Raw genomic sequence first — 12,538 nt, 5'->3', positions numbered from 1 at the left:
GGGCCCTTCTCTGTGAGCCCCTGCCAAAGGAAGTGAGGCAGGGGGCTACCAGGAGCAGGGCCTTCTCTGCTGTGGCACCCCGGCTGTGGAAAAGAGCTCCCTAAGGAGGTTTGCTTGGCGCCTACAGTGTACTCCTTTCATCGCCAGCTGAAGACCTTTTTATTCTTACAGTATTTTAACATTTAATTTTAACTTAAATTTAAATTTTACTGTTCTAATTCTGTATTTTAACCTTATATCAATTTAAGCTGCGTGGTTTTATCCTGGTTGTGCTTTTCATACTGTATTTTGTATTTGTGTTTTTAGACCGTTGTTTGTTTTATTATGGTTTTAATTTTTGTGAACCGCCCAGAGAGGTTCGGCTATTGGGCGGTATAAAAATGTAATAAATAAATAATAAAATAAATAAATAAATAAATGATCAGGAGTCTGGAAACAAAGCCCTATGAGGAGAGACTGAAAGAACTGGGCATGTTTAGCCTTGAAAAGAGAAGGCTGAGGAGAGACATGATAGCACTCTTAAATACTTGAAAGGTTGTCACACAGAGGAGGGCCAGGATCTCTTCTCCTTCATCCCAGAGTGCAGGACATGGAATAATGGGCTCAAGTTAAAGGAAGCCAGATTCCGGCTGGACATCAGGAAAAACTTCCTGACTGTTAGAGCAGTACGACAATGACACCAATGACCTAAGGAGGTTGTGGGCTCTCCCACACTAGAGGTCTTCAAGAGACAGCTGGACAGCCCTCTGTCAGGGATGCTTTAAGGTGGATTCCTGCATTGAGCAGTGGGAGAGCCCACAACCTCCCTTCCATTGTCGTACTGCTCTAACAGTCAAGAAGTTTTTCCTGATGTCCAGCCAGAATCTGGCTTCCTGTAACTTGAGCCAGTTATTCCATGTCCTGCACTCTGGGAGGATCGAGAAGAGAGCCTGGCGCTCCTCTGTGTGACAACCTTTTAAGTATTTGAAGAGTGCTATCATATCTCCCCTCAATCTACTCTTCTCCAGGCTAAACTTGCCCAGTTCTTTCAGTCTCTCTTCATAGACTGAGTTTTGTACCTTTGTATATTTAAAACCATGCTTTTCATGGTTTTAATTTTTGTGAACTGCCCAGATACTATTGGCCGGTATAAAAATATAATAAAATAGTTTTTCTTTTTTAAAAAGAACTATTTTAAATAAATAGTTTTTCTTTTTTAAAAAAAGATTAAGAATTAAGCTAACCTCATTTTAACATATTATTTGTCAAGGCTCTTTAACCACTTAATTACAGAAATGGCTATTCAAAATGGTTGCCAAAGTCCACCACTCAAAGACATATATCTTAAGATCCTACTCAATTTCTTTTTTAAAACAAAACAAAACAAGAAAGGATTATCGAAAGCAAGCCACCTTGCTTCTCTGTAATCCGTTTCCTATCTGGTTGTCCTGGCCTTTTGAAGGCTGTAGGTTTGGAATGCCATTTTGGCTCAGAAGAAGAAGAATTTCTCTTCAAGGATAAATATAGCACATCTAAATTTAGTTTGCATTTGATCCACTTAAAATGCCTGAAGTTTTTTTGGTGTGTGTGTGTGTGTTTTGTTTTTTTAATCAAAAGGAACATGTTATTGGAGAACGGAGAGTTACGTCCTGTACGCTGAGAGGCCGAACGAAAAGCAAAACACAACTCAATGACATGACAAGAATAGCTGTTTTGAAAAAGATCCCAAGTCCATTATGCCACAAAAGATTGTGCAAACTTCTGAGTTCTCCAGAACAGTACAACTGGCTAGTTGGCCAAAAAAATGGGACAGTTTTGAAGAATAGAGCCTGCATTTTTCCAATTTATTCGCATGTGGTACTATTTATTTATTTATTTGTTACATTTATATACCGCCCCATAGCCAAAGCTCTCTGGGCGGTTTACAAAAGTTAACCGAGTAGTAGCACATACTACTCTGAGAAATAAAGATCTGCTTTGATTAGAGTCGGTTGCCATTTTAACATTTCATTCCTGTTTGATTTGCCAAAACGTTGACATGGTATGTTATAATACTGCGATGACCAATGGAAAATATAGGAAAAGCTAAGACGATGCATTTTAGAGGGGCAACATCAATTTGGAGAGGTGTGAGCCTACAGGTTATACTAGGGTGACCATATGAAAAGGAGGACAGGGCTCCTGTATCTTTAACAATTGCATAGAAAAGGGAATTTCAGCAGGTGTCATTTGTATATATGGAGAACCTGGTGAAATATTCTCTTCATCACAACAGTTAAAGCTACAGGAGCTATATTAGAGTGACCAGATTTAAAAGAGGGCAGGGCTCCTGCAGCTTTAACTATGGTGATGAAGATGGAATTTCAGCAGGTTCCCCATATATACAAATGACACCTGCTGAAATTCCCTTTTCTGTACAACTGTTAAAGATACAGGAGCCCTGTCCTCCTTTTCATATGGCCACCCTATCAGGCCAGAAAGGAAAAATAATAATTCAGTGCTTAGTTCTACAGAGGAAGAGACTTCATGCTAGCACTTCAATCCCACTCAGGGCTTGAACAGGATTTTACACAGTTGAAACCTGTTCTTGTTTGCTGGAAAAATGGAAGTAGACCCAATCCGCTGTTGTATCTTGTAAAGGACAATGCAAGTCCTCATCAGAACATAAGCAGTGCCCTGAGGCTGGATCAGACCAAGGGTCCATCTAGTCCAGCACTCTGTTCACACAGTGGCCAATAGTCGTCTATGCATGGTACCAAGGCCACTTCTGGAAGGAAGTGGCTTCAGGATTGATTGATTTTTTTTGCTGGAGGTTCACAGTATCTGCCCCAGTAGTAAAAAAAAAAGGCAGAAAACATGTCATTGGCCCTTGTGGCACAGCTTAGAGAACCAGGAATTCACAAGCAGTGGTGTCACTAAGCATGGATTTAGGGGTGCAAATCTGGGGAGGAAATGCCCAAAGACACAAACAATCATTACTATCTAGTCGTATCGGATTGGGGCTAAACTGCCAAACTCTAGACCAGCCTTCTGCAGTCTGGTGATCTTCAGATGTGTCGGACGATAACCCCCATCATCCTCCAGCCAGCATGGGCCTACATCTTCCTATATCCTCACATATTCTCTGGCCTCTCCAGCCTGTCCTGAGTTCCTTTATACTCCCCTTTCGAATTGCTCACCTGATTCACATCTTCCCTTCTGGTTTCTTTCCCTGCCTACTCCACATTGATAACCAGGCTATTTGGGTCCCACTCATCTCTCCAATACGATTCCAGCTGCAATGGGACTTTCAGCCCCATCTGCAGGCTGCATCCTCTCTGCATATTTTCATCGCTTCAGCCCCACAACCCCTATGGAGCCCAACACCCAGCAATCACCCCCAAACACCCAACTATAAAATAAACCAATAAAATCCATACCCAGCCATCACTTCCAAGTGGAGTTGTCCAGAGACTGTCAGAAATGCAGGGACATTGAAGAAATGGGGGTTTTCTCCGGGCTCTTTCTCTTCATTTGCATGCTGAATAATGACAGTAACAATAGCAAGACGTTATGGATTACATGACTAAGGTTCTGGGATTATTCAAACCTTTCCCACAAACGACAAACCTCTGAATCTTCTTGCTGTCCGGAAACGTAACGCGCAAAGGGATCTAGTGTGCTGTTATTAATAATTATCGTTATACATTTGCAGTCATATTTAGCCCTTCTTTGCAACCTCTGAATATGTCTCGAGTACATCTGCCCCACAGAAAGATAGATGAACTCCATACGCAATGGTGGGGTGGGGAAATCTTTGAAGTGCAGCCACTCACCGGGACGGTACCCAAAGGAGAGGCCCAAAATCCAGGCAGCTGGGTTGATTCATGTTAACCATCCAGTTCTAATACTTTTATCCTCATCAAGAGCAGGTCCTTTGTAAAGCTGTTGACCATTGGCAAGACCCTGACCCTGTTCAGACGACACGCTAAACCACAGTGGTTAAGCATTTTGAGCTAAACATGGCTTAGCGTGGTGTGTGAACCATCACTTAGCATATCGTTGTCATGGCTAACCCTACTGCCCCTGTTTTGGGATAAGGTGTTTCAGATAATCAATCAGACTCAGATCCGGAACTAGAGGAGGAGGCGCCAGACACCAGCCAGCCTGTACCAGTGGGGGAGGAAGCTCTCACGGGCGATTCCCCAGCTGGGAGTCAGCCCTCTCCAGAGCTTATCTCCTCAAGACCAAATCCTACACACTTAGTGGGAAGTAAGGTTTCTTTCGGAGGTGAGCGTCCCAACAAGCTAGCTGATGCTAGGGTCCGCCAGAAGCTCAAACGCACAGAGTGGAAGGAAGGCCTGAGAAAGTCAGTTAGATTACTCCAGAATCTGTCTCCGCACCAGGCGCTCTGAAGTTACAGGCATTTGGGGAAAGGCTTCCTGTTCTCTTTGGTCGGACAATTGTCTCGCTTAGTTTGCATAGTTTTGCCTAGGGGGAAGTTTCCAAGAGATTAGACTCTCTTCAAGTGGAAGAGATGTTTGTTGCTTAATAAAAGCTTTGTAGATTACCTAGCAGGCCTCGTCATTCGCCTCCCATCGAAAGCAGGAGTTTTCAGAGAACGCGACAATCGTGTGAACCATTCCTAACCATAGCGGCTACATAACCACGGTTTAGACGTGCTCACTAAGTATTTGCTGAAACAGGGCTAGTAGCTTAACCACGGCTTAGCGTGTTGCCTGAACAGGCCCACTGTCCACCTGCCACCCACATCTGCAATCAGGGGACAATACTGATCTACCTTATTGGTTGTTGCAAGAATTACTGAAATAATGTAAGGATTACTGAAATAATGTATTGTAAAGGCTTACTACTACAATTCATAATTAATCATAATTACTGCTAAGCTAACGAAAAGCTAAGCCCAAGCCGCAGCCTCAGATTTGGTAGGCTCAGATGACTCACAGGAAGACGAGGCAAACACCCTTCTGATGTTACATTTTTTATCACGTGAGTAACGGGCTGCCACATTCCCATGACCAAATCCTGCAAACCTCATCGCCCTTGGCCTTAAAGAAGTAATCGACACCCATTTATGGCCATGATCTATAACAATGATTGCTAAAACACTAAACAAAAACACAACAAAACCCTGTAATGCCCGTTAAATTGGGAGGAGGCTGTGCCACAGAGCTGTTGGCTGCGATGTCTGAGAACCATGGTTTCTGCCAATGAGGGCGTGATGCTGGAATCCACAAACCGTAGTCATGCCATGTCTAGAGGCCTAGGCACCACAGAAATGGATGAGGTGAGCAAATAGAAGCTGATACCAGACAAACTGCACTCAATCGTAGTAGGGGGGTATGTTTGAGAGCTCAAGCCATGGTTGGCGTTTTATCTAAACTGTAGATTGGTGTAATGTCTGAACTGAGCCAGTGACAGAAAGACATGCGGTCATTTTGCTCTGCATACATATCGGGTCAGGGCGCTTCCAGTGCTCGTACGCAACATGAAATAAGCACATGAAAATCAGTAAGATGTAGTGATTTGATGGGGCTGTCGACCAGGGACCCACAAGCAGGACATGGTGCAACAGCACCCTCCTACCCATGTTCCCCGGCAACTGATGTGTCTAGGCTTAATGCCGCGGATACTGGAGGTAGCAAATGGCCATCAGCACTGGTAGCCATTGATAGACGTCTCCTCCAGGAATTTATCACACTCCCTTTTAAAGCCATCCCAATTGGTGGCCATCACCACATCTTGTGGCAGTGAGTTCCATAGTTTAACTCCGTGCTGTGTGAAGAAGTCCTTCCTTTTATTGGCCCTGAATCTCCCACCGATCAGCTTCACGGGTTCTAGCATTATGGGAGAGGAAGAAAAATGTCTTCCTATCTACATTCTCCACACCATTCATAATTTTGTACACCTATTTCAGGTCTCCCCTTAGTCTCCTTTTTTCCAAGCTAAACAATCCCAACTGTTGTAACCTTCCCTCATAGGGGAGATGCTCCAGCCCCTTGATCATTTTACTTGCTCTTTTCTGCAACATAAGCCTAATCTACACTATGCAGGATATTGCACTATGAAAGCGGTATATAAAAGGCAGGAGCCACACCAAACAGGATATAGCAGTATGAAAGCGGCACATGGTATGTGTCAATAGGCCCCAACAGTTGTCAGTGCACTTCAATACCGCTATAGAGCAGCAGTGTGGCTCCTGCCTTTTATATACCACTTTCATAGCGCTATATCCTGCTTAAGAACGTAAGAACATCAGAAGTGCCATGCTGGATCAGACCAAGGGTCCATCTAGTCCAGCACTCTGTTCACACAGGGGCCAACCAGCCATCGGCCAGGGACCCACAAAGCAGGACATGGTGCAACAGCACCCTCCCTCCCATGTTCCCCAGCAACTGGTGCACACAGGCTTACTGCCTCGAATACTGGAGACAGCACACAACCATCAGGGCTAGTAGCCATTGCTTGGTGTAGATTACGCCTAAACAGGTTGCCTTTGTTTATCTGTGATATTTATATACTGCCAAATAAAATCCCTAAGTGTTTCACAAATAAATACTAAAACCACATTCAAAGGGCAATATTGAAAACAAATACAATAAAAGCAATAGAAGGATTAATTTCATTGCAAGCCAGGGAAAGCCTTGGAGAACAAGTGCGTTTTCAGGAGCCATTTGAAAGAGGCCACAATTTCTGCCTCCTGAATTTCCCAGGGGAGGCTTTTCCAAAGGGTGGGTGCTGCCACTGAAAAGGCCCGCCGTCGAGGTATCGCACGGTGACATTGCATGAATTTTGGAATGGCCATAAAAACCTCCTCTGACAATTTTAGCAGAAGGCGGTCTACTAGAAATCCTGGTTCCAAATTGTTCAGCATTTGGTATGACCGTAACATGACCTTGTACGTGCCCCAGGAGCTAATAGGAAGCCAGTACATCTAGAAGACACCAGGTCGGGGAGATTTAAATTAAGAGTGGTGGACTATGATTGGGGTGGGGGATCTGAATTCGAATCCCCACTGAGTTACGGAACCTCTCAGCCTAACACACTTGTCAGGGTTGTTGTCAGGATAAAACGGATGGCGAGGAAAAATTGCCTTCCTGAACTCCTTGGAGGATCCAGGATCAAAATGTTTTTTCACACAAAAACATGTATCATCAGACAATGGTCATTTACATGTGTGTTGACCACACTTCCTAACGCACAGGTGTAAACTCTGCATAAGAAGAGACTGTGAACCAGGGGGAATTTATTATCCTAAACCATAACACTGGGAAGTTACACAACACCGGAACAGCTAGAAGGAGAGCTACTACTATAGCATGCATTGTTCTCTTCCCACCTCCCCGAATTTCCTTTTGAACGGCTGAAGCTCCCAAAAAGCATTGCAACTCGGAGTTTAAAGATACAGTTTGGGGGAGGTGGGATCCTTTGGAAGCCCCTGACAACAGAGAAAAAGCTCTTTGAAAATCCACAGGTGCGGTTCACAGACGCTATACATGGAACCTATTTATGGTCCCTCCTGAAAGTCAGCTTGGCAAGGAAAGAAAAGGTTTGGCGGCAGGATGAAAACACCTGGAAAGTGAGAAAATGCAGCAGCCCCAAGCAACAGCTTCCATACAAGAAGGGGATTTTCTTTCTTTCTTTCTTTCTTTCTTTGCAATAACCACTGGTGGTGTTTTTATGCATCTCAATGCTGTCTTCAAAGAACATGAAGGAAACAAAAGAAATGACGGAACACTGAAGAATGCTTTGGCTCCTTTTAACGCCTTGCCTCAAAAGGGAGAACACAATATCCCCATCGTGAAACAGAGCCCAACGGGAGAAAAGGAGATTTGCCCTGTCTCTCATTGCCTGTTTGCAGAAAGTAACAAAACTTTCCATTCAACTATGCCCCTTCATCTTCTGAGAAAAGGTCAAAGAGGGGGGGGTCTTACCCACATTCTCCCCTTTTTTTGTCATGAGAGGTACCAGTCCCCAAAATTTGAGCATGCACCAGAGGAGGGCGTGAGCAGAAGGTAGCTCTGGATCTATTGCTGTGATTCGCAAGGGTTTTTGACTCCCAACTGTTTAACAGCAGCAAGTAAAACTTCACAAAAACATGCATGCTTTCCAGTTCGACAGACACTTCCTCAGGCGTAGTGGATCTATCGCTAAACTGCAGGCCACAAAACGTGGCGGATTTTTCTATTCCCCCCACCCCCGTCCCAAATTTCTCTCTCTCTCTTTCTTGGTATCAAAGAGCCTGATGAAGAGTTCTGGAGAACTCAAAACCTTGCACATTTTTTGGACTTTGGGAGGGCATTGCCCAAGTGTGGATCTATGAAATAACGCTATTGGCCAAGCGTGCATCTACGAAATGTGTACGTTGAGAGCTTTTACATAAGAGCTTGAGCAAGCTTTTGTTCTAATGTAGTCCTTCAAAGAGTCAGCTGATGTGCGGGGAATGAAAATGGTGGACACATGTGGAACTTTGTTCGACAATGTGCCTGTCTTGTTTAAAATGCACACACAAAAGATGTCAGCAGCCATTTGGGGGGCTCAAAGGGCTGCTGACAGCTACCACCACCACCACTGCCTGCTTCTGTAGCTGCCAAGTAATTGAATAGAATCATTGACAAGGAGAGTTGGAAGGAGACTAGAAGGCCATTGAGTCCAACCCCCCACTCAGTGCAGGAATCCACCTTAAAGCATCCCTGACAGATGGCTGTCCAGCTGCCTCTTGAAGGCCTCTAGTGTGGGAGAGCCCACCACTTCCCTAGGACATTGGTTCCATTGTTGTACCACTCTAACAGTCAGGAAGTTTTTCCTAATGTCCAGCTGCAATCTGGCTTCCTGTAACTTGAGCCCATTATTCCATGTCCTGCACCCTGGGAGGATCGAGAAGAGATCCTGGCCCTCCTCTGTGTGACAACCTTTCAAGTATTTGAAGAGTGCTATCATGCCTCCCCTCAATCTTCTCTTCTCCAGGCTAAACAGGCCCAGTTCTTTCAGTCTCTCCTCATAGGGCTTTGTTTCCAGACCCCTGATCATCCTCATTGCCCTCCTCTGAACCCCCTCCAGCTTGTCTGCATCCTTCTTGAAGTGTGGTGCCCAGAACTGGACACAATACTCAAGATAAGGCCTAACCAGTGCCAATTAGAGGGGAACCAGTACCCTGTGCGATTTGGAAGCTATACTTCTATTAATGCAGCTCAAAATAGCATTTGCTTTTTTGCAGCCACACTGCACTGTTGGCTCATATTCAGCTTGTGATCTACAACAATTCCAAGATCCTCCAAGATCAAAGGTCTATCTAGTCCAGCACTCTGTTCACGCAATGGCCAACCAGCCATGAGCCAGGGACCCACAAGCAGGACATGGGTGCAACAGCACCCTCCCACCCATGTTCCCCAGCAACTGGTGTATATAGGTTATTTTATCCCCTAGTTGCGTAGGACAAACACAGTTGTCTCTATGAGGCTGGAGCGCATGTGGCAAAGCAGAGAGAGACCCTCTCAAAGCTTTCTGTGGGGGGAATGAGCAACTAGGATGGTGGTGATGAGGGGAGAGAAAGCAGACTGGCCAACCAGCCAGCGTCGTGTCAGAATGGGGGAACCCTACAGAGCACTGACAGTGGCACTACCCTCCTTGCTTCATGGCCTGAAAGCATCAGTTCACAGAGGCGCTGTTCACACAACACGCTAACCCACAATCAACAGTTGACTGTGGGTTGTTTTGAACTGTGAGTTGTTGGTTGAACTGTGGGTTAGCATGTTGTCTGGATGCAGCACATGTTCCTCAGGGTGGGTTATCGGCTTGTCTGAACACGGCCAGGGTGGCTCGTTAACCTGCAGTGCAGCTTGTTAACCACCCTGAACACCCCCAAAACAAACCATGGGTTCTCAAGGTGGCTTGTTTGAGAAAAGAAGCCACGCTGCATGGTTAACAAGCTACCCCGGCTGCGTTTAGACAACATGCTAACCCACGGTTCAACAAATAACCCAAAGTTCAACCACTGAAGCCCTTTCTACACCTCCTGGCGTTCTGGAAGGGAGCGGGGGAGGCTCTCGCGATATCCTGATCGTGAGAGCCTCTCCCAGCATGAACACGCGGTGGTGACGTCCTGGGAGGAAGCAGGGACGTCACGGGTGGGTTTTTTTACCCTGAGAGCGGCCGGTCGCGCAAGAGCGAGGCCCTGCTCCATCAAAACTGGAAGTTTATAAAAAGTAATAGTAAAAAAATCCCCAAAATCAGCCCCCCAACCCCTTCCCTGCCATTCCAGGGCTGGCAAAATTGCTGCCACTCCCTCCCCTGATGGGCACAGACCTGCACCATGAGGCCCCAAGCCCATTTCTGGTGCTGCGCTTACTCACGAGAAAGCATGGCACCAGACGGGACAGGCGCCCACATCTCCTGCGGTCTCAGGACGATCCTGAGATTGCAGGAAGAATCGGGGTTTCCTTGAGAAAAAACATCGTCCCCCCACCCCCCGGCCGACTCTGGGAGTCCCTGTACATCATTTGGACGCACAGGGACTCAGACGTGACCAGCCCGGACTATCGGGCTGGTGTAGAAATGGCCTGAGCGTGGGTTAGCATGCTGTCTGAAAAGCCCCACAGAGTTACAGCCTTCAGAAAGGCTTTGGAGCGTAATTTCGGTTATCAAGGACAAATGGATTGAATACCTGTTTTGTTCTTTCCTTTATGCAATATAACAAGGATTCCCTTTGATGTCAGCTCTGGTTGTTCTGTCCTTTAAACTCTCAGGAGTCAGTTGGCTACAGGGCAAACTGATACTCCATTTGCTCTTCAACATTTCAATTTACTGCAGGAATCCTGGCTGGGACACCACCACGGGGATCCCCTTGGGCAAGGAGAAGTGGATGAAATGCCTGGGAACAGATCCGGCAGAAGCGATCACAGTTCCCACCCACCCCCACCAGCCCCCGGGAAAGGGCCAAGGGACATTTAAGGGAAGCGCAAAGATTTGCGCTCAACCCAATAGGGTTGTGAAGGATGAGGTATTCACTGCAACGTGGCATGGCCGTTGGCTATTCAAACAATCTTGAAGCTCTCCTAGTTTTCAAAACTGGTGTGCCATGTTATAGTAGGCAGTCTGCCAGAAACCCCTTGGGCAAACGGAAGTAGTTAGATGGTTCTTAGGAGCCTGAGCCCAAGCCTGTACAAATAGCTTGGGAGCAGAAAGGAAAGGCTGATACATTTCAGTTTAGAGCAGAGGGAAAAGTGACAGAAGTGGTAGTGGCGTGGAGAAGTTGGAGTGTTTCTCTCTCTCCTGGATAAAGCCATCTGTTTATTTCTCCCATCCTGTGAGTCGCCCTATAGGTGAAGCTCTCATAGTGAGGTACATAAACACAAAACAAAATACAATGAACTACAATTAAATAGAATAAAATCTAAGAATTTTCTATGTTTCCGAGCCCAATTCAAGGTGCTGGTTTTGACCTATAAAGCCTTACACAGCTTGGGACCACAATACCTGACGGAACGCCTCGCCCGACGTGAAAATACCCGGTCACTACGTTCAACATCTAAGGTCCTCCTCCGGGTGCCTACTCCGAGACAGGCTTGGAGTGTGGCAACGAGGGACAGGGCCTTTTCGGTGGTGGCCCCCAGACTATGGAACGATCTCCCTGACGAGGTGCGCCTGGCGCCAACGCTGCTATCTTTCCGGCGCCAGGTTAAGACTTTCCTCTTTGCCCAGGCATGTGGCGGCACATCTTAATCACCCACGTTTAATTTTTTTTAACGTTTTTTAATGCTTTATGTGTGTATGTTCTGTGTTTCAGAATTTTAAATTTTGTATACTTGTTTTTATCTTAATTTTAGAATTTCTGTAAACCGCCCAGAGAGCCCTGGCTATGGGAGCGGTATATAAGTGTAATAAATAAATAAATAAATAAATAAATATAAAAATAAATAAGAAGAACCACAAACACAATATAGCAGATAAACTAAAATTTAGAATTACTAAAAATACTAAATATATATATTCGTGGAGATTAAAACAGCGCTAAAACGCAACTTTAAAAGAAATCTGGGTGTGGAGTGTACAGCAAATTAAAAGGCCGAAGGAAATAAAGACGTTGTTGCCTGGGACGAAATAATTTACAAAATAGGCATCAAGCAGTCCTCTTTGGAGAAGGTATCCCACAATCAGGGGGCAGCCACTGAAGAAGAGCCAGCTGTGTAATCTCACAGGTAGCCACTGTGGCATTACCCCACAATTGATTATATTGTATATGTGTGGGTTAGTATGTCTGGTAAGTAGGGAATGTTAGAACTGAGTGGGTGTGGTTTACGATGTAATAGGTATGTGTGTGTGGAGTATATAAGGAGAGCGTTGGGCGTTTGTGAGGTAGTATGAGTAGTGTGTGTGTGTGAGGGGGAGTTGTTTATTTGTAGAGTAAGAAGAATTTGGATTCTAGGGATTTAGGATTGGTGTAAAGAGAGAGAGAGGTGGTTGGTGTGTGGAAAGTTTAAATTAGGCAGGATTGAAAGTATTATATTTTTATAATATAAAATATATGTTCAACATCTAAGGTCCTCCTCCGGGTGCCTAC

At 45.3% G+C, this 12,538-nt stretch overlaps 1 protein-coding gene across 3 annotated transcripts in view; it reads right to left on the bottom strand.

The window, feature by feature from the left end:
* Positions 1-12,538, bottom strand: part of NARS2 (asparaginyl-tRNA synthetase 2, mitochondrial) — a 70,186-nt gene that overhangs the window by 36,007 nt on the left and 21,641 nt on the right. For all 3 annotated transcript variants that reach the window (XM_063127266.1, XM_063127267.1, XM_063127268.1), the window contains one exon: positions 3,399-3,499. In XM_063127266.1, coding sequence (XP_062983336.1) covers positions 3,399-3,499 — 101 coding nt within the window. The remainder of the gene's footprint in view (positions 1-3,398; positions 3,500-12,538) is intronic.

Source organism: Elgaria multicarinata, chromosome 5, assembly GCF_023053635.1.
Source record: "Elgaria multicarinata webbii isolate HBS135686 ecotype San Diego chromosome 5, rElgMul1.1.pri, whole genome shotgun sequence".
Classification (NCBI taxonomy): Eukaryota; Metazoa; Chordata; class Lepidosauria; order Squamata; family Anguidae; genus Elgaria; species Elgaria multicarinata.
This window is presented reverse-complemented; position numbering and strand designations above follow the sequence as displayed.